The sequence below is a fragment of the Hemicordylus capensis genome, chromosome 3, assembly GCF_027244095.1.
Source record: "Hemicordylus capensis ecotype Gifberg chromosome 3, rHemCap1.1.pri, whole genome shotgun sequence".
NCBI classification, from domain to species: domain Eukaryota; kingdom Metazoa; phylum Chordata; class Lepidosauria; order Squamata; family Cordylidae; genus Hemicordylus; species Hemicordylus capensis.
The window spans coordinates 270,169,287-270,190,567 of record NC_069659.1 but is presented as its reverse complement, the minus strand read 5'-3'; the positions used below and the strand labels follow the sequence as shown (position 1 = coordinate 270,190,567).

Below are 21,281 nucleotides of genomic sequence, written 5' to 3'. Positions count from 1 at the left end.
TAGATGTAACCTTGTTTGGGAGTACTGAAAATTCCATTAAAATCAGAGATTTACATGCTGTGCAGCTTTGCAAGTGTGATTTGGAACCTCCTGCATCACTGCAAGCATCTAAGAAAGTTAGAACATACAAGCCCTTTTGTTCAGCACTGTAGGCATGTTTAAGAACATAAGAACAGCTCTGCTGGATCAGGCCCAAGGCCTATCTAATCCAGCATCCTGTTTCACACAGTGGCCCACCAGATGCCTCTGAGAAGCCCACAGGCATGCCCTCTTTCCTGCTGTTGCTCCCCTGCAACTGGTATTTAGAGGCATCTTGCCTCTGAGGCTGGTGATGGCCTATAGCCACCAGACTAGTAGCCATTGATAGACCTGTCCTCCATGAAGTTGTCTAAGTCCCTTTTAAAGCCATCCAAGCTAGTGACCATCACTACATCCTGTGGTGGAGAATTCCACAGATTAATTACGCGCTGTGCGAAAAAAGTACTACCTTTGTCGGTCCCAAATTTCCCGCCCTTCAGTTTCATGGGATGACCCCTGGTTCTAGTGTTGTGAGAGAGGGAGAAAATCTTCTCTCTGTCCACTCTCTCCACTCCATGCACAATTTTATACACCTTGATCATGTCTCCCCTTAGTCGCTTCTTTTTCGCAGTAAAGAGGCCCAGATGCTGTAGCCTAGCCTCATAAGGAAGTTGCTCCAGGCCCCTGATCATCTTGGTTTCCCTCTTCTGCACCTCTCCAAGTTCTAGAATGTCCTTCTTAAGATATGGTGACCAGAACTGTATGCGGTACTCCAAATGTGGCCACACCCTAGATTTGTATAAGGGCATTATAATATTAGCATCTTTATTTTCAATCCCGTTTTATTTTCAGTCCCCTAGCATAGAATTGGTCTTTTCCACAGCTGCTGTCCATTGAGTCAACACTTTCAATGAGCTGTCCACCACGACCCCAGGATATATCTCCTGGTCAGTCACTGACAGCTGAGACCCCATCAGTATATATGTGAAGTTGGGTGTTTGTTTTCTCCCTGTGTGTGTGTGTGTGTGTTTGGGGGAGGGGGAGGGGTTAGATGATTGCAATGGTGTGAGCTGTTCTGAACCACCCTCATAGAACTGTGCATGAAAGCCAGTATGGTATAGTGGTTAGAGTGATGGACTAGGACCAGGGAGACCTGACTTCAAATCCCCACTCAGCCAAGAAACTCACTGGGTGACTCTGGGCCAGTCATGCATCTCTCAGCCTAACCTACATCACAGGGTTGTTGTGAGGATAAACAACCATGCAACTGCTCTGGGTTCCATGGAGGAAGAGCAGGATATAAATGGAATGAATGAATGAATGAATATAAGCCAGTGACGTTACTTTCAAGTGGATGTCTGTTAGTACAGATAATGGGAAAGGTCTGAAACACCAGCATTTTAAATTATAATAAGGGTTAATGGTCCTTGTTCCATTCGGAATAGTGGTGATCCCTCAGATATTAATGATATGCTTTGCGTATTCTCTAGCCAATGAAGTCTGCTATGAAAGGATTGGCTGCTTTTCTGATAAACCGCCTTGGTCAGGAATACCTGGGAGACAACTGTTGCCCTTACCTGCGTCTCCTGAAAGTATGAATATCACCTTCTCTCTTTTCACCAAAGAGACTGGAAATATGTCACAAGTGAGATCTCTTTTTCACTATATATTTAAAAGTCATTATAACTGTATATTTTCTGTTCATGTCTATTATTTCTTACCATCTCACAGTTACAGTGGGTATAGGAAAGAATCACCCCCTTTGATAGACCTTAAATTCTGGTTCCCTTACATCCTGAAATGAAAACACAAAGAAAATTCCCTTCACCAGCTGTACTTATCCAATGCAACCTATAACATCCAACTGAAAAACATCACAATTACAGTCTAGAAAAAGTGTCAGAAACAAAAAACAAGAATTACTGAGATTGAAAAAGGATCACCCCCCCCCCCAATGTCAATATTTTGTTGAACCACCTTTTGCTTTAATAACAGCCTTGAGTCTGTTGGGATACTTCTCTATCAACCTTGCACATCTAGACGGAGCAATATTTGCCCACTCCTCCATACAGAACTGTTCAAGTTCGGTCACATTGGATGGTAGGTGTTGGTGGACTGCTATCCTCCCTGGATCCGGTCGGCCCTCCAAACTGGATGGAAGAGCAAGGAGGCAACTGATAAGAGAGGTTACCAAGAGGCCAATGGCCACTCTGAAGGAGTTAAAGGACTTCATGGCAAAGAGTGGTTGTTCTGTGCATGTGACAACAATTTCACGAGCGCTCCACAGATGTGGCTCGTTCGGGAGGGTCGCAAGGAGAAAGCCACTTCTCAAGAAAGGCCACATTAAAGCTCGTTTGAGCTTTGCCAGAAGGCACCTTGAAGATTCTGATGCCAAATGGAAAAAGGTCTTATGGTCAGATGAGACCAAGATTGAACTATTTGGCCTCAACACCAAACAGTACACCTGGTGTAAATCCAACGCAGCTCACCATCCACAACACACCATACCTACAGTGAAGCATGGAGGTGGCAGCATCCTGTTGTGGGGGTGTTTCTCTGCCTCAGGGACTGGGGCTCTCATTAGGGTAGAAGGAAAAATGGATGGGGCAAAATACCGTCAGATTCTGGAAGAAAACCTGCTACCCTCTGCCAGACAGTTGAGGATGGGCAGAAGATTCACCTTTCAACATGACAACGATCCGAAGCACACAGCAAAATTGACCACACAGTGGCTGAAGGAGAAAAAAGTGAACGTCCTCATGTGGCCCAGTCAGAGCCCAGACCTAAATCCCATAGAAAATCTGTGGAGAGATTTGAAGATAGCAGTCCACCAACACCTACCATCCAATGTGACCGAACTTGAACAGTTCTGTATGGAGGAGTGGGCAAATATTGCTCCGTCTAGATGTGCAAGGTTGATAGAGAAGTATCCCAACAGACTCAAGGCTGTTATTAAAGCAAAAGGTGGTTCAACAAAATATTGACATTGGGGGGGGGTGATCCTTTTTCAATCTCAGTAATTCTTGTTTTTTGTTTCTGACACTTTTTCTAGACTGTAATTGTGATGTTTTTCAGTTGGATGTTATAGGTTGCATTGGATAAGTACAGCTGGTGAAGGGAATTTTCTTTGTGTTTTCATTTCAGGATGTAAGGGAACCAGAATTTAAGGTCTATCAAAGGGGGTGATTCTTTCCTATACCCACTGTATCTGGTTCTTTGTCCTAAGCGGGCAGATCCATGTCATATGGGGCTGAGTAGGCCATTCCAAGGCTCTATTAAACACACAGCAAGGTTGTTCTCATGACCGAAGTTGGGTGGGCTGGGAGGAAGGCAGGATCCTACCTGCCTTCCCCCAAATGATCAGTCTCCTTTGGGCTCTGCCATTTACGCACCCACACAGCTGGCGCAGCAGCAAGTTCCAGAGCCTGGATGGGAGGGGGAGATCTCCTGTTGGGTCCTCTGGAATCCCACAATGCACTGCACGAGCAGTGGACTCCCCAGCTCTGGGATTAAAATGGCCACTGGCTGCCTGGGAGCAGCTTTGCGAGCGGTGGCAGTACAGACGGCCAAATGTTGAAGTTGAACTAGCTCCATTTTCCTCCTACCTTACTTTTTACCTGGTTAATGGATCTGGGCTACCCAGGTCTGGAGCAGCTAGGTTGGGTGGCCTCCTGGTGGCTCAGATGACATGAGCTGCCTGAGTTCACTCTCTCCTTCCTGGGTACTTCATGTTGTGAGTATGGGCTCAAGATGTAATAATGGTTTCCTTTACCTTTAATGGTAACACGGTGGGACACAGTGGCAGGCAACCCCAGGCTTGTTACATCTTGGTCTGTTCCCGTTTCATTAATCTGCCCTAAGGGAAGTTCTCCAGCTGCTTCCTCCAGTTAGACCCTGCAGGCAGGTTTATATTCTTAGGATAGCTCTCTCTGTGCCAGTGTACTCATGTCTGGGCCTAAATTCCCCCCAAACCTGCTGTCTTCAGGCTTTAATTCCTCTCTCTGCTTGGCTGCTCCCCTGGGTGGGGCCTGCCCCCTTCAGGCACAGTGAGACAGCACAGATTTGCTTGAATACTACTTAAAGGCAGTTTGTTTCAAGCTAGTGAGGAACAATTTTAACAGAGGTCTCTTGAAAGTTTGAGTATTATAGAGGCCCCAGAAGGAGGACTTTTTGGATGAAATGCATTGAGCTTCAGTAACATACATTCTCAAACATTTTGAGTCATGGTCTCTGCTTGTTAACAATTGCCCAAAGTAATTGCCAGCACTGATTAAGAATAAATTAATATCAAAATTGGAATCATAGTAAGTTATCCAGTAGATGGAATTGTAGATTTGATCCTGAGTTGTCGGATGTCAGGGCAATGACTCAATATCTCAAGTATGACTGAATTATTATTGGGAAGATTATGAAGTTATTTGCACACTAAAAGGATATATACATAATCAATAGTCCATTGTAGTTCAACATATGTTTATACATTGGACACTGTATAGTCTGATACATGTCAAGGAGGGGATATATTTGTCAAGTATGTTATAGCTAGCTATATATTATTGCCACAGAAGAATATGGGACATTTGAGGTTGGAAAACATCAGGTGTTAGAGGCTTTGTCCTGTGCAGTTGTCTGACCAACACATAGGTAAATTCATGGAAGTTACCAATACATAGGTAAATTCATTGCTGGACTTAAATCCAGAGAAATCTGATTAGGGGACCTTCATGAGGATGATACCTGAGAAAATGTTGGTTTTGAAGTTTTTGAAATTTTTTTTTTAAAAATGAATTTTATTTCTGTTTTTACATTCTGAACAGGAAATATCAGCCACCAATATATCAACTATCCGAAACTCTTATTTCTCTCCATTAAGGAAAACACGCTTTGTTATCCATGGATATACCAGCACTGGAAAATACGGTTGGGTGGTGGAGCTGTGTTTGGTATGAGAGTTATATTTTATTCACTCTTGCTGTTTGAGACTATGAGGCTATTCCCACAATCACTGGAAAGCAGGCTAAGGGAGCTTAGCCTGCTTTCCAGTGATTGTGGGAAGCACTGGGGTCACGAGCGAGCCCAGTGCTCCCAAGGTGGCTAGCCCACCTAAAACACACTTCCCTTCAGCACGATTAATGGAGCATGTGCTCCGTTAACCTTGTCTTCTTGCTTGTGTGCTGCTGCAGTGCAGGGCGACACACAAGTAGACCCCCGACTGGGAGGCTACAAGCAGCCTCCCCAGAATGCCCCGCATACTCATGCAGGGCATCCTGGAACTTCTGGGGGGGGGGTGCAGCCCTCGATCCCTGCAGCACCCACCGGCTCTGTGATGGAGCTGGCAATCATGTGGGTGGCCAATCTGTCCGCCCAGGGCTGAACATTTGATAAGCCCACTCTCCCTGCAGACCCGCCAGAAGCTCTTCTCACTGATCATGAGAAGAGCTTCACAATCTATCCTGTTTTGTGCATTCATTGTTTTAATTGTGATTTTATATTGTTATACAGGGTCTTATTTATTTATTTAATCCTATTTCTGTCTGATATGTACATCTCTAGGTGGTGTACAAAACTTAAAATATTTCAAAGTTACGAATTATAATACATGACAATAAAAACTATAGAATCAGATAGAGATTAAAACAAGGTTTTAAAATTATTAAAATTAATTCTAATTAAAAGCCTGTGAAAGCAGGAGAGTTTTGAGGTTCTTCCTGAAAACAAACAGAGAAGGAGATGCTATCATTTCAGTAGGGAGCATATTCCAAAGCCTATATTCCATATACCATTCCTCCAGCTGGGCTTGAACCTGGCTCCCATTCCAGGTCTCTGTGCAGTGAGCTACCAGCATCTGCCATTGCCTGAGTGCAATTGGGGCTTTCCTTGTGGCTTGTCCTAGCTCTTTCCCTGGGGGGGGGAAACGTGTTTTCCTGCACTTGGACACTTGGACCCATGTCCCAGGTGGGGGGTGGAACTTGAGGTTTATTCCCTGTTAACAAGGGAGCTGTATTTCTTCTTGTCATCGAATGCAGTCAAAAACATAATTATTGGCAGGTTGTATCTGTGTGAGTGACATAAAGGGATTTGACTTCTGTGTGCTAGCTTTCCTGGCAGCTGTTTCTGCCAATAGCTCAGGCAGTAGAAAGCGCTGTGGCATCCATGTGTCATCAGGGTTGTGTGTAATGTATTGCCATCATGGGAAAGTCTCCTCGGCTCTCTTTGTGTGGATCAGATTCTACCATCACTGGTCCTCATAAAGGTATCCTTGGTATGCCATGCCTGGTATGTGTTGGCAGTGTTGCCATGGTTGCTAGGAGAGTGGCTGGTAAGTTTGCACCTCTCTAGGATTGTTTCAATTCTTCTTTCCCCCTCCCTTCTTGTACTGGACAGGTATAGGATCCCACCCATATAAGGTCAATGGAAATGTGACAGCCTAACCGGAATATAAGGTTGCCTGGCCCAAGAACGTCTGTTGGATCCGATTTAATAGTATACCCAGTAATAGAATAGCATTTATACATTGAATAATTTGAGCCCCAAATGAGTTTTTTTAGGATATGATCATTATATATGGTAGTATGGGCTTATAGCTCCACAGTTTCTCTGCAGTTTGGGAGAATAATCTGATTTAATACTCTGTAGAGTGGCAGAGGTTTTATACTATCTAGTATGTATCTTACCTTTAAGTTCTTTAATATTAACAGATGCAGCAATATATGGAAAAAGCCACCAAGTGTCAGCTCATTTAATTGTGTTAGCAGCCTGTATCTTTGGTCCACTTAGTAACCTTTAAAGGATTTTCATCCACATTATAGAGTGAAATCATGTTAATAAACCTTTATTTATATACTTAATTGTTTACTTATTTGGATTTGATTTATATCCCGCTCTATTCCATAGACTCAGAGCATCTTTCAGCAATTTTCTAAAGGTTACTTCTTTTGATGTATCATATGTATACTGCAGCTGCTGGTGAAGGTGGAAAACATAAACTGTATTGCTGTTGATTGGGAAGATGGAGCAAAATGCACATACTTCATTGCTTCAAGCAACACCCGTGTTCTAGGAGCTGAAATAGCTTATCTTATCAATACCTTCACAGTAAGAATGGTTTTACTATAAGTTACTTATCTTGCTTCATAGCTGGATACCAGATTTGGGAAGGAGATGAGTCCAATTGTGTCAGCTGAGTATGTTCAACTAGCTGTAATAGTCAGATGCTTTATATTCCTAGAAGGCTTGAATCATTTGTGTTAAGAGTGGATCAGATAATGGACATTCTCAGGATTCTTACAAGGTTTATAAACAAGCTGCCTTTGCTGCTTGAAGGTTAAGTGGCACGAAACCTAAGATCACAAAAGTAATGCAATATTGTGTTGTAAACAGGGGTAGGGGTGTGTGTGTGTGTGTGTGGTGGGGTGGGTGGCATTTTTTTAGTATGCTGGGACAACTTGCACTAGAAAAATCAAATATTTGTTCATTGAAGAGAAGCCGTGATCTAGCATGACTTTGCAATTCTCACAGGGAACCACTCCCATCCAGTTTACATAGCAAGAGATGAGAAAGTGGTTCCCTATTCCAAAAGGGATTACAGTCTAACACCTCCCCCACCATCTCTCTCTCTCTCACACACACTCTCTCTCTCTCTCTCACACACACACACACACACACACACACCACCAGCAACAGCTGGTGAGAACCATAGCGTTTTCTGCTACCTGTGTGACATGGATCATTTCTGTACTGCCAATGTACCCTGCTAGAACCAATAACTACTGAAGTGAGCTGATTTCTCTCCAGAGAGTTTAGAGTTTATATTTGACAAGAAAGGGACTAATTAACAATGAGTAAAGGTGGGAGAGTAAGTTAGCTGGCACCAATGAATTAGGTAAAATTAGACAAAATTGATTCAGGAAAGGCTATAATAGAACTACTGTCCTTGTCTGCAAGCTCCCAATTTCAAAAATGACCTGGACATGAGCACATGACAGGTCTATAGGCCGAATACACAACCTATCCTCATTTAGCACTATACCCGACCAAAATGACTTGGCATATATGTTGATCTGTGCTTTAGCACAGTTAACAAATCATACAGAACTAAGAATTTATTTACTAAGCAACTCATTAGCCACTGCAAATGATACTATGCAACATTGTGTTGCAAGGTAATGGTAAAAGGGACAGCTGTTACCTTTACCAAAGGGCCATAGTTTCAAGCATATTCGCCCCTCACATGATTAAAAAGGTGGCACACCAAGAGCACACCTTTTGTGATATTGCAGATGTCCTGTTGCCCTTCAGGCACATCTGGGGGTGCAGAGCTTGATGGGGAAAGCACTGGGAAGGACTACATTTCCCATTGCTCCCCACATGCTTTGCCACATGCCTTCCAAGATGTCACATGGGCTCCCTATGGTTCCGAATCTCCTTAACAGCCCTCCCAGATGCTGTGCACAGGACCACTCTGCATGGAGTGAGATAAGCACTGGAAACTGCTGCTTGCCTTCAGGAGAAGGGGCTATGTGCAGATGATTCAGCTTCAACACTGGAAAGCTGAATCTTTGCACAGCCCTACTATGCATACTGTGCAAGGCGTTGCTCATAGGGATGTGCACAGAACAAGTCGGGGAGTGGCTCAAAGGTGGGGGGCATACCTTTAAGGGTGGGGGAGAGTGCCCTTACCCCTTTCCCATGTCCGGCGTGCATATGCGCACCAGGTATTTCCTGTTACTTCCGGCCAAAGTGGACACGGGGTGGCAGGGAGGTACACTGCCACCCCGACGGACACTTTTAAAATGGAGCGCCGGTGGGGGAAATGCAGCAGGAGGAGTAAGGTCATCCTCCCCCACTCTTAAAGGTATGCCCCCTGCGTTCAAAACTGGTTCGGAGGCCTTAAAAGAGCCCCCAAACAGGTTTGTGTACATCCGTACTTGCTCATTCATCTGAAGTTTCCCTCTCATATATAGTGGCTCACATTCTCCACCACAGTACAAGAGGAGAGCAAGAGATCTGCCCTTGCAGGGAGCCAGGAGAGTAGCTCATGGAAGTCTTGCCAGGCAGCCCAGGGCACAGGGAAAGGGACAGAGAAGCAAATTTCAAGTTTCTCCCCTCCCTGTAAAAGGTCCTTGTTGCTTCCACAGATGTATCCCTGAGGGCTGCACAAAACTCAGGGACATATTTTTATAAGTGAACAGGGCTTTTGCAGAGAGGGCAGAGAAGTGGAAACAGTTTCTCTATGCCGCTCCCTGTGCACTTGGATGCGCAGATGCCTTTAGCGCAGCTAGTCTCCCAGCTCCCTGGGAGGGCACAGCTCTTCCTCTGCCTTGCAACACTCTGGGGAATGTAGGCTATTAATCTTAAGCCCCAGTAAAATTATTTTAGGTCTTACAAAGGATCAGTTTCAAGAAGATCAACAAAGAAACTGGAACAGATCTCTCCACTGATGCTGCAAAATTTAAATATGGATTTTATTTTTGCTTATTAAATGTATATACATAAATACAAACATATTTCCTGTTATTGAACTATTAGAAAATGTATGCATACTGCCCTGCCCACATCCACCTCATTGGCCATAGTCTTGGGGCTCATACTGCTGGAGAAGCAGGAAGAAGACTTCGAGGTGTTAACAGAATTTTTCCAGGCCTCGGCAGAATAACTGGTAGGCTATTCAAAGAGACAGTGTGATAAGCTTTGACAAATGGATAGGATGACATGATCAGTGCATGACAATAGTCCTAGTCACATTTATGTTCAGCACTTGTACAATCTGTGTACAGTATACACAGGTACAGATCTGTACACAGGTACAATTGTTTGTTTGTTTGTTTTTACATTTATATCCCGCTCTTCCTCCAAGGAGCCCAGAGCAGTGTACTACGTACTTAAGTTTCTCCTCACAACAACCCTGTGAAGTAGGTTAGGCTGAGAGAGAAGTGACCAGCCCAGAGTCACCCAGCTAGTATCATGGCTGAATGGGTGACTCTGGGCCGGTCACTTCTCTTCACATGTTATGTTGCACACAGGTACAGCAGTACACTTCCATGGATATGAGGGACCTGTATCCAGGTTCACTTCTAAAATGAATGCAGGTATAGTCGTTCACACAAAAACATGTACCTGTGTACAGACATCTGAATGCACATACAGCATAATAGCTGAATGATTATATATCAGTCTAGAAAAATGTGGCACAACTAATGTGTGCTGATTGGTTTACCTGTAATCCAGTTGCCAGTGCTTTCTGGTGCTCACACAGTAAGACTAATGTGGAGGGATGGGCCATTTGAAAGAATGTGCTCTTAGATAAAGATAGGGCAAAACATTATTCAGTTTCTCAGTCTACATTAGATAGTCTTACTGAACACTGAAACACTTGTGTGCAAGAAGGGAGGAGAGAGCAGGTGCGCTTGCAACATACACCTATTTCATATATGTACTGGCCCAAAACCTTTCCTGAAGTTCAGAACAGAATAGTCAGAATAATCCTGACTAAATTATTCACTGGAAGTCCTGTTGAAAGAAAGGAATTCTTTAGAGTAACTTTGGAGTAGTACTTTTGAGTAACTTAGTCTGGATATCAGCTGCTCTCTTCATTACAGTCTGTGTAATACCTAATCTAGGAGAATACTTTCCGTGTATTTTTAAATATTAGCATGTCTGGGTGATTTCATTTCTTCTGAATCAGATTTCCTCATTCCTAACTAAATTCTCTTATGTTGGCATAGGCTTGGACCCAGCTGGGCTCTGTTTTGAAGGTTTCCCTCCTATGGTCAGGCTGGATCCTTCTGATGCTGAATTTGTGGATGTCATACATACCAATGCTGGCAGTTTCCCCACTATTGGTAATTGTCAAAAACACATGCATTTCTGTTGAATGGATACATATCTGACCAAACCACTTACTATATCATGAATGTATTTTAGGATATGGGATGGTGAATGCAACTGGTGATCTTGACTTTTATCCCAACGGTGGAACAACTATGTCTGGATGTGACAAAACTACACCACTGATAGAAATGGACCCCGAAGGCTTTGTTAAAGGTAAACCTGTCTATAGCATGTACATACAGTGTCTATTTGTATTGAAGTTCAAAACCAGAAGGGACCAACTTGCACTCTTTGTGATGCCTATTGTGAATTATTAAGTCACACTGCTTAAGTTGCATTGCTTATTCATGCATACCTGCTGTATTTTGCACATTTTGTTGGAGGTTGCTTTGAAACTTGATCTCCATGAGGGCAAAGTGGCTGGGAAACTTCAGGAATATTATAGCTGACATTCCTTCTGGGAAATAAGAAAGGTGATATGGGCAAGTGCTTTGACTAAGGAAACTAATTACTGTCTACAGTTCCAAACGAACACTGAAAACACACCATGGATTGTATCCACACTTGGGTGAATACAGTGACTCTCATGTAAGGGATCTTTTCTCACCACCTTCTCTCCACTGCAGCCTACTGAGCTGCCTGAAAAGATGCTCCTGAGTGTTGGGGGAACTTGGGAATAATGTGGGATGTGGTGCATAGGACTGCAGTGGGAGGAGGGACTTCCCAGGAATAAGGCAGAGAGGCCATCCATGAGCAGAGATCATTGCAGCATTTGACCCACTGATTATTATCTTCAGAGGAGGTAAACATCTGGAAACCTAAATCTCCTCTGAAATAAGAAAACCCTTTCCATAGTCCTTGCAGAAAGAAAAGTTACAAACTGGACACTCCTGAAATTGTGGTTGTGATTTTGGTACATTTGATTTACTGGCTTTCTCATTCTCAGCTGGGAAAATAGTTATAGAAACTGGTTATAGAAGCCCTTGAATCACTTTGGCATCTCTTCATATGTTTGGGAGAAACATTTGAAGTCTGTTGAAAAAAGTAAAACCAGCAGTGATCCTGAGATATGTGGTCATGTAAACAGTAGATATATTGTATGTGGATGGAAGAAAGTCTAGACAGACTGAGGGCCAGTTCACACAACCTTCCCCTCCTATGGCAGCTACATAATTTACAGTTGCAAATGGATATCAAAAGCCAATCCATGCTGCCTCTAACACATGCTTGATAGAGGTCCTATTCTGCCTCCCAGGCTGTTTAACCTCATCTGGGGGAAGTCATTTGTGGGTTTGGTGTTGAAAGTGAGGATAATACCCAGTTGTATATATCTGTGCCAGCCCCAACTGGAGAAGCAGTGGAGGTACTGAACCAGTATCTGGTTCCAACCCAGGCTGTGAAGAGTTGGAATGTGGGCTAACAAGCTGAAATTAAATCTGGGCAAGACAGAGACTCTTCTGTTCAGGAGAACTACTGCTCTGGAGCTGGTGTATCAACTTGTTCTTGGAGGAGCTGGCCTTGAAAGAGCAGCTTTGCAGTTTGGAAGTCTTGCTTAGTCCAGCATTATAGCTGGATGGCCAGGTGTCTGCTATGGCTCAGGAGACGTTTGCCCATCTTGGGTTGCGGTTCAAGCTATGTCAGTTCTTGGACCAGCAGTCACATTTGTTTAGATTTATCTATGTCCCTGTTGTAACCTGTAACGTGCATTACTATAATGCACTCTATGTGAGGCTGCCCTTGAAGTTCCTCTAGAAACGAAAACTGGACTAAAATGCATCAAAGTATCATATTACACCAATTCTTCTTGAGCTATATTAGTTTCCATTTTGACTCTGGGTGCAATGCAAGATGCTGGTGATGACCTTTAAAGCACTTTTGGGTTTAGGATCAGGGTATCTGAAGGATCACTTTCTCCCACCCAAATCTGCCTGCCCTCTAAGATTGGATAGAGAGGTCTTCCAGCATGTGCCACCTGCAGCTGAGGCCTGTTTGACAGCCATGCAGTGTAGGGCTTTTTCTGTTGTGGCCCCTTTCTTTGGAATGCTGTCCTTAGAGAGGCTCAATTGGCTTGCTTCCTCCCCTGTGTCACGCCCTCAATCTCAGATATCGAGGAGGAAGGGGAAGCTGACAGCCTTTCAGCTGATGCAGGGGTGCCTGAGGGGCAGAGCCCAGCTGTCAGTTCCCAAGAGATGGCTGAGGAAGGTCCAGCTGATGTTTCAGAGCATGCACAGCAGTCTGAGGCAGCAGAGACAGCGAAAGACAGACTAGAAGATGATCTGTGCAGGCAACCCCCACTGACTCCACAGCAATGGCGTGTCACAAGGCGGAGAGCACAGCTGGAAGCTATCAGGAGGAGTAAACACCTCTTGCAGAGGGCTGATAAGCCTTGAATCCCTGCCAACTGAGAGTTATCAGCTTGGACTATAAAGCACGCCAGCAGCTTTCTGTTAGCTGCTGGAAGACAACATTTGTCAATCCTCGTGTCGAGCTTTCAGCCCGAGCCTGATATAAAGAACTATTCCGAGCCATGTTTCATATCTGCAGCCCAGTTTGTATTGTGGACTATCTTCCTGTACTTCCCTCTGGGTGGCCAGATTGCTGACACCCTGTTTTAGACATTTGGTAAAGATGGCACTGTTTAGGGCAAGCTTTTACATCAGTGAGCTAAACTGTCCTGGCTTTTCTTGCCCTAGTATCTGTGGTTTTATTGTTGTACTTTGGTCTGTGTTTTTAAATTGTTTTCAGGTATGTTGTTGATTGCTTATTGTTTTTATTGTTGATTTTTAATTTTGTAAGCCACCCTGAGATTCTGTGAAGGTGAGGGATATAAATCTTTTAAATAGAATATGACCAACACAGTCTGTAGCAGAATTGCTAAAAGCCAGCAGGGGCGACTAAATCATAGCTGCCACAGATTGATAGGGTCATGTGAAATGACCAAAATGTGAAATGGTCACAGTGACCCATGAATAATCCAAAGCAATGAGCAAGATGAAATGATGGAAGATGAAAGGCTGAAATGGTCTGTGCAGAACTATTTGTCTCAAAAGGACAACCAGTTACTTCTGAACCTAGGCTTTAGAAGTCCATGCTGTATTATGCCGGAGTTCTACAATAGGAATTAATCCCGACTCCTCCAGCTGCAAGACAGCCTCTTTCAACTCATGACATGACACCAGTCTAGCAATCTTTTTAATGTGATCTGGTACAAAACCAGAACATTTCACATAATAAAAATAAGTCAATCATAACACTGTTCCAGTATAAATCATTCACAGCAAATCTCATTTATCTGAATTTTCAGGCTGCACAAATCACTGGATAACTGTGAATAAACCAGAAATGGTATTTTCATTGGGTTACAATGTTATGATCTCTTGCAAAAGGAAAATGTAAAAAGGACAGGACTGGGAAACTGAGGGTGAAGACAGGAAGGGTGGTGGTGGTGGTGGTAGTGGTGGTGGTTTGGTAATGCATTCACTGCCCTGAAAAAACCCACCTCAGAATGCAGCAAATCTATGTTTAAGCTGAATAAGGTCCAGGCACAGTGAATTAACCTAGGAAAAACTCTGCTTGTAGACATGTGTTTAGAATCCTGCTGGGGAACTGCATATTAGAAGCCTCTTCTTTAAGAGTTAAGTTACCATCACAGGTGCAGTGCCTGAATTCGCTAATCAAGGCTGAACAGACAAGACACAGAGGCTATTCCCATGCTCAGCCGAAATCAGGCTAGGGTATTTCAGCTGATCGATTTCGGCTGATCATGGGAGCCATCGGGCTCGCAGGCGAGCCTGGTTGCCACCTGGCAGTTAACCCACCAAACAACCCCTCCCCTTAAACTAGGTTTGCGGAGCAAGCGCTCCACAAACCCGGTTTTTTAAATCGTGAGTAGCCGCGGCGTGGCTATTCATGAGTAGATCCCCAGAGGGGAGGCGAAAAGCCACCTCCCGGCTCCAAGGGTCTCTCCAGTATGCCCTGCGTGCTCGCACAGGGCATACTGGAGCTTCTGAGGGCCACACAGCCCCCAATCCTCCCAGCCCCCGCCAGCTCCATCACAGAGCTGTTGGTCGTGTGGACGGCCGCTGCGGCCACCCAGAGCAGACTGCCTGGTGGTCTGTGAGGAGAGAGGGCTTAATCCGCTCTCCTCGCAAACCCCATAGAGGCTCTTCTCTGAGATCGTGAGAAGAGCCTCACAACCTACTTTATCCACACTGAAAATGTTTTGTTTGTCTTCACAGTGGCCTAAATAAGGACTCTATTGTATTATCAGTACAATCGGATGGAATGATAAAAGGTCCCATTTTTCCAGAGAATTGGTTTTCACTGATACAGCTTTCTTTTCATAGAGCTTCGCAGTGTTGGAAATTGTCACCACTCACGAAGCTATGAGTACTACAGATACAGTATTCTCTTTCCTGAGGGATTCCTTGGCTACCCATGTGAATCATACAAATCCTTTGAAGAGGTAAGCTTATGTCCCAGGCCTGCTAGTGGGCTTTTATTTTCCATTTTAGCCCTGCTAACTGAGCAAAGAGAGACCTTTTAAAAGTGATGGCTCCCTTATATTTTTCAAGGGGGAACAACAGTCCCTCTCCAACCCCAACGCAAAATCCCTCCAGTGGTTGTTGCTGGTGTCTGCCTTATGTTTCTTTTTAGAGAGTGAGCTGTTTGGGAACCATCTGTAAACCATATTGACAACTTTGGGGTTGAAAAGTGGGATATAAATATTTATATTCATATTGATTGATTGATTGATTGATTGATTACATTTATAAACCACCCCATCCAGAGGCTCTGGGCAGTGTACAACAACTTTTAAAAAAGACATTAAACTCACAATTCAAACACATTGCTAAAAACAATATAAAAACAATTCAAAAATGATTAAAACCATTTAAAATCAATTAAAATACTTTTAAAAAACAACAACACTTTACAAGCCTTGGAAGGCCAGGCCAAACAAATAGGTTTTTAGGGCTCTCTTAAAGGCCGACAGAGAGCCTAGACTGCGGATATCTGCCGGGAGTGACCAGGAGCAGCTGCAGAAAAGGCCTGGTTCTGAGTCGCCACCAGACGTACCGGTGGTAACTGGAGATGAACCTCTCCAGATAACCCCAACGAGCGATGGGGATCATACCAAAGAAGGTGCTCTCTAAGGTAACCCAGACCCAAGCCGTTCAGAGCTTTAAAGGTAATAACCAACACTTTGTATTTCACCTGGAAATATATCAGCAGCCAGTGCAGCTGTTTTAAGACAGGCATAATATGGTCTCTCCGAGTTACCCCAGAGACAAATCTGGCTACTGCATTTTGAACTAACTGAAGTTTCTGAACTACGTACAAAGGCAGCCCCACATAGAGCGCATTGCAGTAGTTGAGCCTGGAGGTTACCAGCTGATGCACCACTGTTTTGAGATAGTTCTCTTCAAGGAATGGATGCAGCTGTCGAATCAGCCGAAGCTGATAGAAAGCACTCCTGGCCATAGCCTCCACTTGAGATACCATGATGAGGCCTGGATCCAAGAGCACTCTCAAGCTGCGTACCAGTTCCTTCTGGAGGAGTGTAACCCCATCCAGCACAGGAAGATCTAACTCATCCCTTAAATTCTGATCCCCCACAATGAGCACCTTCATCTTGCTTGGATTCAGCTTCAATTTGTTATCCCTCATCCAGCCCATTACTGCCTGTAGGCAGGCATTTAGGAAGTGAATGCTCTTTCCTGATGATGATGATGATGATGATGATGATGATGATGATGATAAGGAGAAATAGATTTGGGTGTCATCAGCATACTGATAACACCCAGCACCAAATCTCCTGATGACCTCACCCAGTGGTTTCATGTAAATATTAAAAAGCATTGGTGACAGAATGGAGCCCTGAGGGACTCCATATAATAGCACCCGTTTTAAACAGGAACTGTCACTAAGCTCGACCATCTCAAATCTGCCTGAGAGATTAGGAGCGGAATCATTGCAAAGCAGTGCCTCCTATCCCCAATTCCCCCAGGCGATCCAGAAGGATACCATGGTCGATGGTATTGAACACCGCCGAGAGATCCAAAAGAACCAACAGAGTTACACTCCCTCTGTCGATTCCCCGGTAAAGGTCATCCATCAGGCCAACCAAGGCAGTCTGAACCCCATATCCCGCTCTAAAGCCAGTTTGAAATGGGTGTAGATGATCGGTTTCCTCCAAAACCGCCTGAAGCTGGTTAGCCACCACTCTCTCAATTATCTTGCCAAACCATGGGAGATTGGAGGCCGGCCTATAACTATCCATCACTAAGGGATCTAGGGAAGGCTTCTTAAGAAGTTGTCTAATCATTAGGCTTGTGCCCGAAACGTTTCGGCGGCCATTGAAAAGGCCGCCGAAACGTTTCGGGTGTCGGGGCAGATTCGGTGATTCGGTGCCGGCGGGGGTAGGGCTTTAAGGGCGGGGAAGAGTGTACTCACCCCCCCCGCCGCGTTTCCCCCGCCGGCGCTCTCCGAATTTGAAGCCCCTCGGGGTGGCAGCGTTCCTCCTTGCCGCCCCGTTTGCCCCCTCGGCCGGAAGTGGCCGGAAGTTCCGAGCGCGCGTGCGTCCGTCGTGCGCGTGCGCGCTCAGAACTTCCGGCCACTTCCGGCCGAGGGGGCAACCGGGGCGGCAAGGAGGAACGCTGCCACCCCGAGGGGCTTCAAATTCGGAGAGCGCCGGCGGGGGAAACGCGGCGGGGGGGTGAGTACACTCTCCCCCGCCCTTAAAGCCCTACCCCCGCCGACGCCGATAAATATCGTGCACATCCCTACTAATCATTGCCTCCTTCAAACAAGGAAGCATCCCACCCTCCCTCAGCGATGAGTTAATGATATTAACTAAGCCATCTCCAACAATCTCCCTGCTATATAAAAGCAGCCAAGTTGGGCAAGGATCCAGAGAGCAAGTTGTAGGCCATATTGCCCCAAGCAGCTTGTCCACATCATCGGGCATCACAGATTGAAACTGATCCAATCTAATACTGCAAGAGGGATTGCTAGACACCACCTTCATAGACTCTGCAGAAAAAGGGGAGTCCAAGTTGGCCTGAATACAGGAGATTTTGTCCTCAAGGAACCCATTAAAAGCATCACAGCAGAACAAAGTCCCCGGGTATTGGTTTGAATTGGAAGGAGCCAGAATCAAACTCCTCACAACCCAGGTCAGCTCTGCCGGACGCAAACCCGCAGAAGCAATGCACGCAGACTAGAATTGTTTTTTTGCCACATGCACCGCCTCCGCATAAACCTTCAAATTGGCTCTATGCTGTGTCCTGTCACATTCAAGCTGAGTTCTCCTCCACTTGCACTCCAGTCACCTACCTTGCTGCGTCAGACCCCGTAACTCCTCTGTATACTAAGGGGCCACTTTTAAAGCAGATTGGAAGGGACGCTTAGGAGTGATCGTGTCTACTGCCCTGGTGAGTTCCCTATTCCAGGTTCCCACCAGGGCATCGACAGAATCACTGGCAGGACCAACATCAAAATCCTCCAAAGCTTTTTGGAATCCTCATAGGTCCAGCAGCCGTCTCGGGTGGACCATCTTTATAGGTCCTCCACCCCTGTAGGGCTGGGTTGTGGCTGTGAAACCAACCTTAACCAGGTAGTGGTCCATCCATGACAATGAGGAAACCACATGATCCCGCACCTATGGAACACCCCCCTGATCCAAACAAAAGACCTAATCAATTTATTTATTTATTTATTTATTATTGAAACATTTTAATACTGCCCAAAACTTACGTCTCTGGGCAGTTTACAACAGAAACTACAACAGAATTACAATTTGTAATAATTACATATTTATTTCATAAAATTGACCAACAGAATGCACATCTTCTTGATGTAGCAAACTGCACTAGAACTGCTGCAGACGTATAAGGCAGCCCCAAGGCTGTTGAGGATGAATAGTTGTGCAAGCAGTGCTGCCACAGTTACACCCACTGTAGTAAATGGGAGTGACTGCGGCAGCACAGCTTGCACAGCCCATCATCCTCAACAGTGTCAGGCCCGCCTTACATGTCTACTGCAGCCCCGATGCAGTTTGCAGCACTGACGATATACTGCCCATCATGATGGCCATTTTACTCTGCAATTTTCACTCCCAACAGGCCACCCAGAGAGGCTTGCATCAATCAGCATAAACAACAATCAAACAACAAAACAACAAAATAATAGCTAAAAGCAGCCAATATAGAGGCATTAACACTAGAATTTATAGCCGCAATGAACAAAATTTCTAAGAAGGAGCACCATGAAAAGCACAGTTTTTACTTGCTGTCTTAATGTGCTCAGTGAAGTGACTAAATGGGTCTGTCTCCCTGGGAAGGGTTGTATAGAGGTAACCCAGGGAAAACATAATCTTGTGTGTGTGTGCGCGCACATGTGTGCATGTGTACACACACACATACACACACTGTCAATATGAGCCAATATGTTGAGGACTCTCTGATTTTTCTGGGACAGTTTGCCCCTCTGGGGGGCATAGCTAGGGGAGAGTGGGGCCCATGTTTCCCCTCTCCATGGTGGCCCCTCAGCATGAGGGAGATAATGAAGAAAATAGGGAGTGGAACTGGGGAGCCCTCAGGAGTGGGGGGTGGGGGGGTTCTTTGAACCTATCTGCTCAATTATAGCTACACCCCTGCCCCCCACCTCATACCTCTGTTCTTGGGTAGTGAGTTCCAACTGCTATCAGGAAGACCTGGTCTCATGTCCCTACCCTTTACACTTCATTAGGTGCAACTGGTACAATAGGGCTGTACAACAAGACATCTCCTGCTGATCATAGTGTGTGGACAGTTCATGTGGAAGAAGACAGTACTTCAAATACCTTGGTCCCAAACCATTTTGGGTTGAAAGGTCAGAACCAGCACCTTTAACTGAACCCAGAAACAAATTGGTACCACCTATGCAGCTGGTATAAAATACCAGCTTGATATGATCCTGAGCCCATATATACAGTATGCTAGCAGCCCTGCTGCTGCATTTTGAAGAATTGCAGTTTCCAGACCCTTTTCCAAGACAGAGAAGCTATTCTCATGATCAATGGAAAATGGGCTAAGGGTGCTTAGCCAGCTTCCCACCGATCGCGAGACTTACCGGGCTCGCAGCCGAGCCCGGTTTAGTCAAAGCGGGTAACCTGCTTAACTGCCCCTGCCTTAAGCCCTGGTTAGCGGAGCGAGCGCTCCGTTAACCTGGGCTTTCTGATCATGAGTTGCCGCAGCACGGCTCCGCACTATGGCAACTCACGAGTAGACACCCAACCGGGAGGCTGAAAAGCATTCGGCCGCCTGGAGCAGACTGCCTACTTGTGTGCGGGGAGAGCGGGCTAAGCCCACTCTCCCTGCTAACCCTTCCCAGGAGGCTCCCACTGATCGTTGGAACTGCCTCACAGTCAGACAATAGTCCCCAAATATGGTGTTCTAGAACCTACTCTTCAGACAGGACTGGAATCCTATCTTCTGACTGTGAAACCACTATCAGAGATTTCACACCACCGCCTCCTTCAAAGTAGTTGGGATTATATATTCACATAATGAAGCCTTAACTATATCTGCCTCTCAGTCTATCAAGCCTCTCCTAACTACTTTTATCATCATAGAAATAAAGCATACATGTGGTAGGCCTCATCCCTCCAAAGATCTCATGAACGTCCTCAGGCTGCACAAACTGAAAGTACCCATCATTCATTCATTCAATTTCTACACCGCTCTTCCAAAAATGGCTCAGCGCAGTTTACACAAAGAAATAATAAATAAATAAGATGACTCCCTGTCCCCAAAGGGCTCACAATCTAAAAAGAAACACAAGATTGACACCAGCAACAGTCACTGGAGGTATTGTGCTGGGGGTGGATAGGGCCAGTTACTCTCCCACTGCTAAATAAAGAGAATCACCACGTTAAAAATGTGCCTTTTTGCAAAGTTAGCAGTGGTCACAAAACTTGGCCCGATGGGACTATCAACCAGACATACATCCAAACAGTAGTTCATTGGAATGGATGCAAGTGATTTCATCTACCAAATACTGTGTGAACTGTTCACAGCAGAGTTTGCCATTCCAGTTTGCCAGAGATCATAGGCAACTTTTGGTGTTCCAGTTGTTGCCTACAACTCCCATCATACCATTCACAATTTATTTTGCTGGGGATGATGGGAATTGTTGGCAACGACAGCTGGAGTGTCGAAGGTTGTCTACCTCTGAACTAAGGCTTCAATAGCACTGCCAACCAAGAAAGCAGAACATTCCCCAAAGGCACTCAGGAATCCCCAGATCTCTCAATCTCCAGGAGTGGACTATCTTGGGTTCCCTACCCCCTGCAGAGTTTTAGAGTGCCAAGAAGCCTACACCCATGTAAGTAATATTATGTCAATGGAATTAATCTCCTCCATTAACAAATCGCTCTCCCCTTGTCCAGA

At 45.1% G+C, this 21,281-nt stretch overlaps 1 protein-coding gene across 8 annotated transcripts in view; it reads left to right on the top strand.

The window, feature by feature from the left end:
* Nucleotides 1-21,281, top strand: part of LOC128352213 (pancreatic lipase-related protein 2-like) — a 46,481-nt gene that overhangs the window by 11,755 nt on the left and 13,445 nt on the right. For all 8 annotated transcript variants that reach the window (XM_053312580.1, XM_053312582.1, XM_053312587.1 and 5 more), the window contains 7 exons: nucleotides 1,509-1,663; nucleotides 4,836-4,961; nucleotides 6,979-7,113; nucleotides 9,547-9,676; nucleotides 10,743-10,859; nucleotides 10,942-11,061; nucleotides 15,195-15,313. In XM_053312580.1, the coding sequence (XP_053168555.1) occupies nucleotides 1,509-1,663; nucleotides 4,836-4,961; nucleotides 6,979-7,113; nucleotides 9,547-9,676; nucleotides 10,743-10,859; nucleotides 10,942-11,061; nucleotides 15,195-15,313 (902 nt within the window). The remainder of the gene's footprint in view (nucleotides 1-1,508; nucleotides 1,664-4,835; nucleotides 4,962-6,978; nucleotides 7,114-9,546; nucleotides 9,677-10,742; nucleotides 10,860-10,941; nucleotides 11,062-15,194; nucleotides 15,314-21,281) is intronic.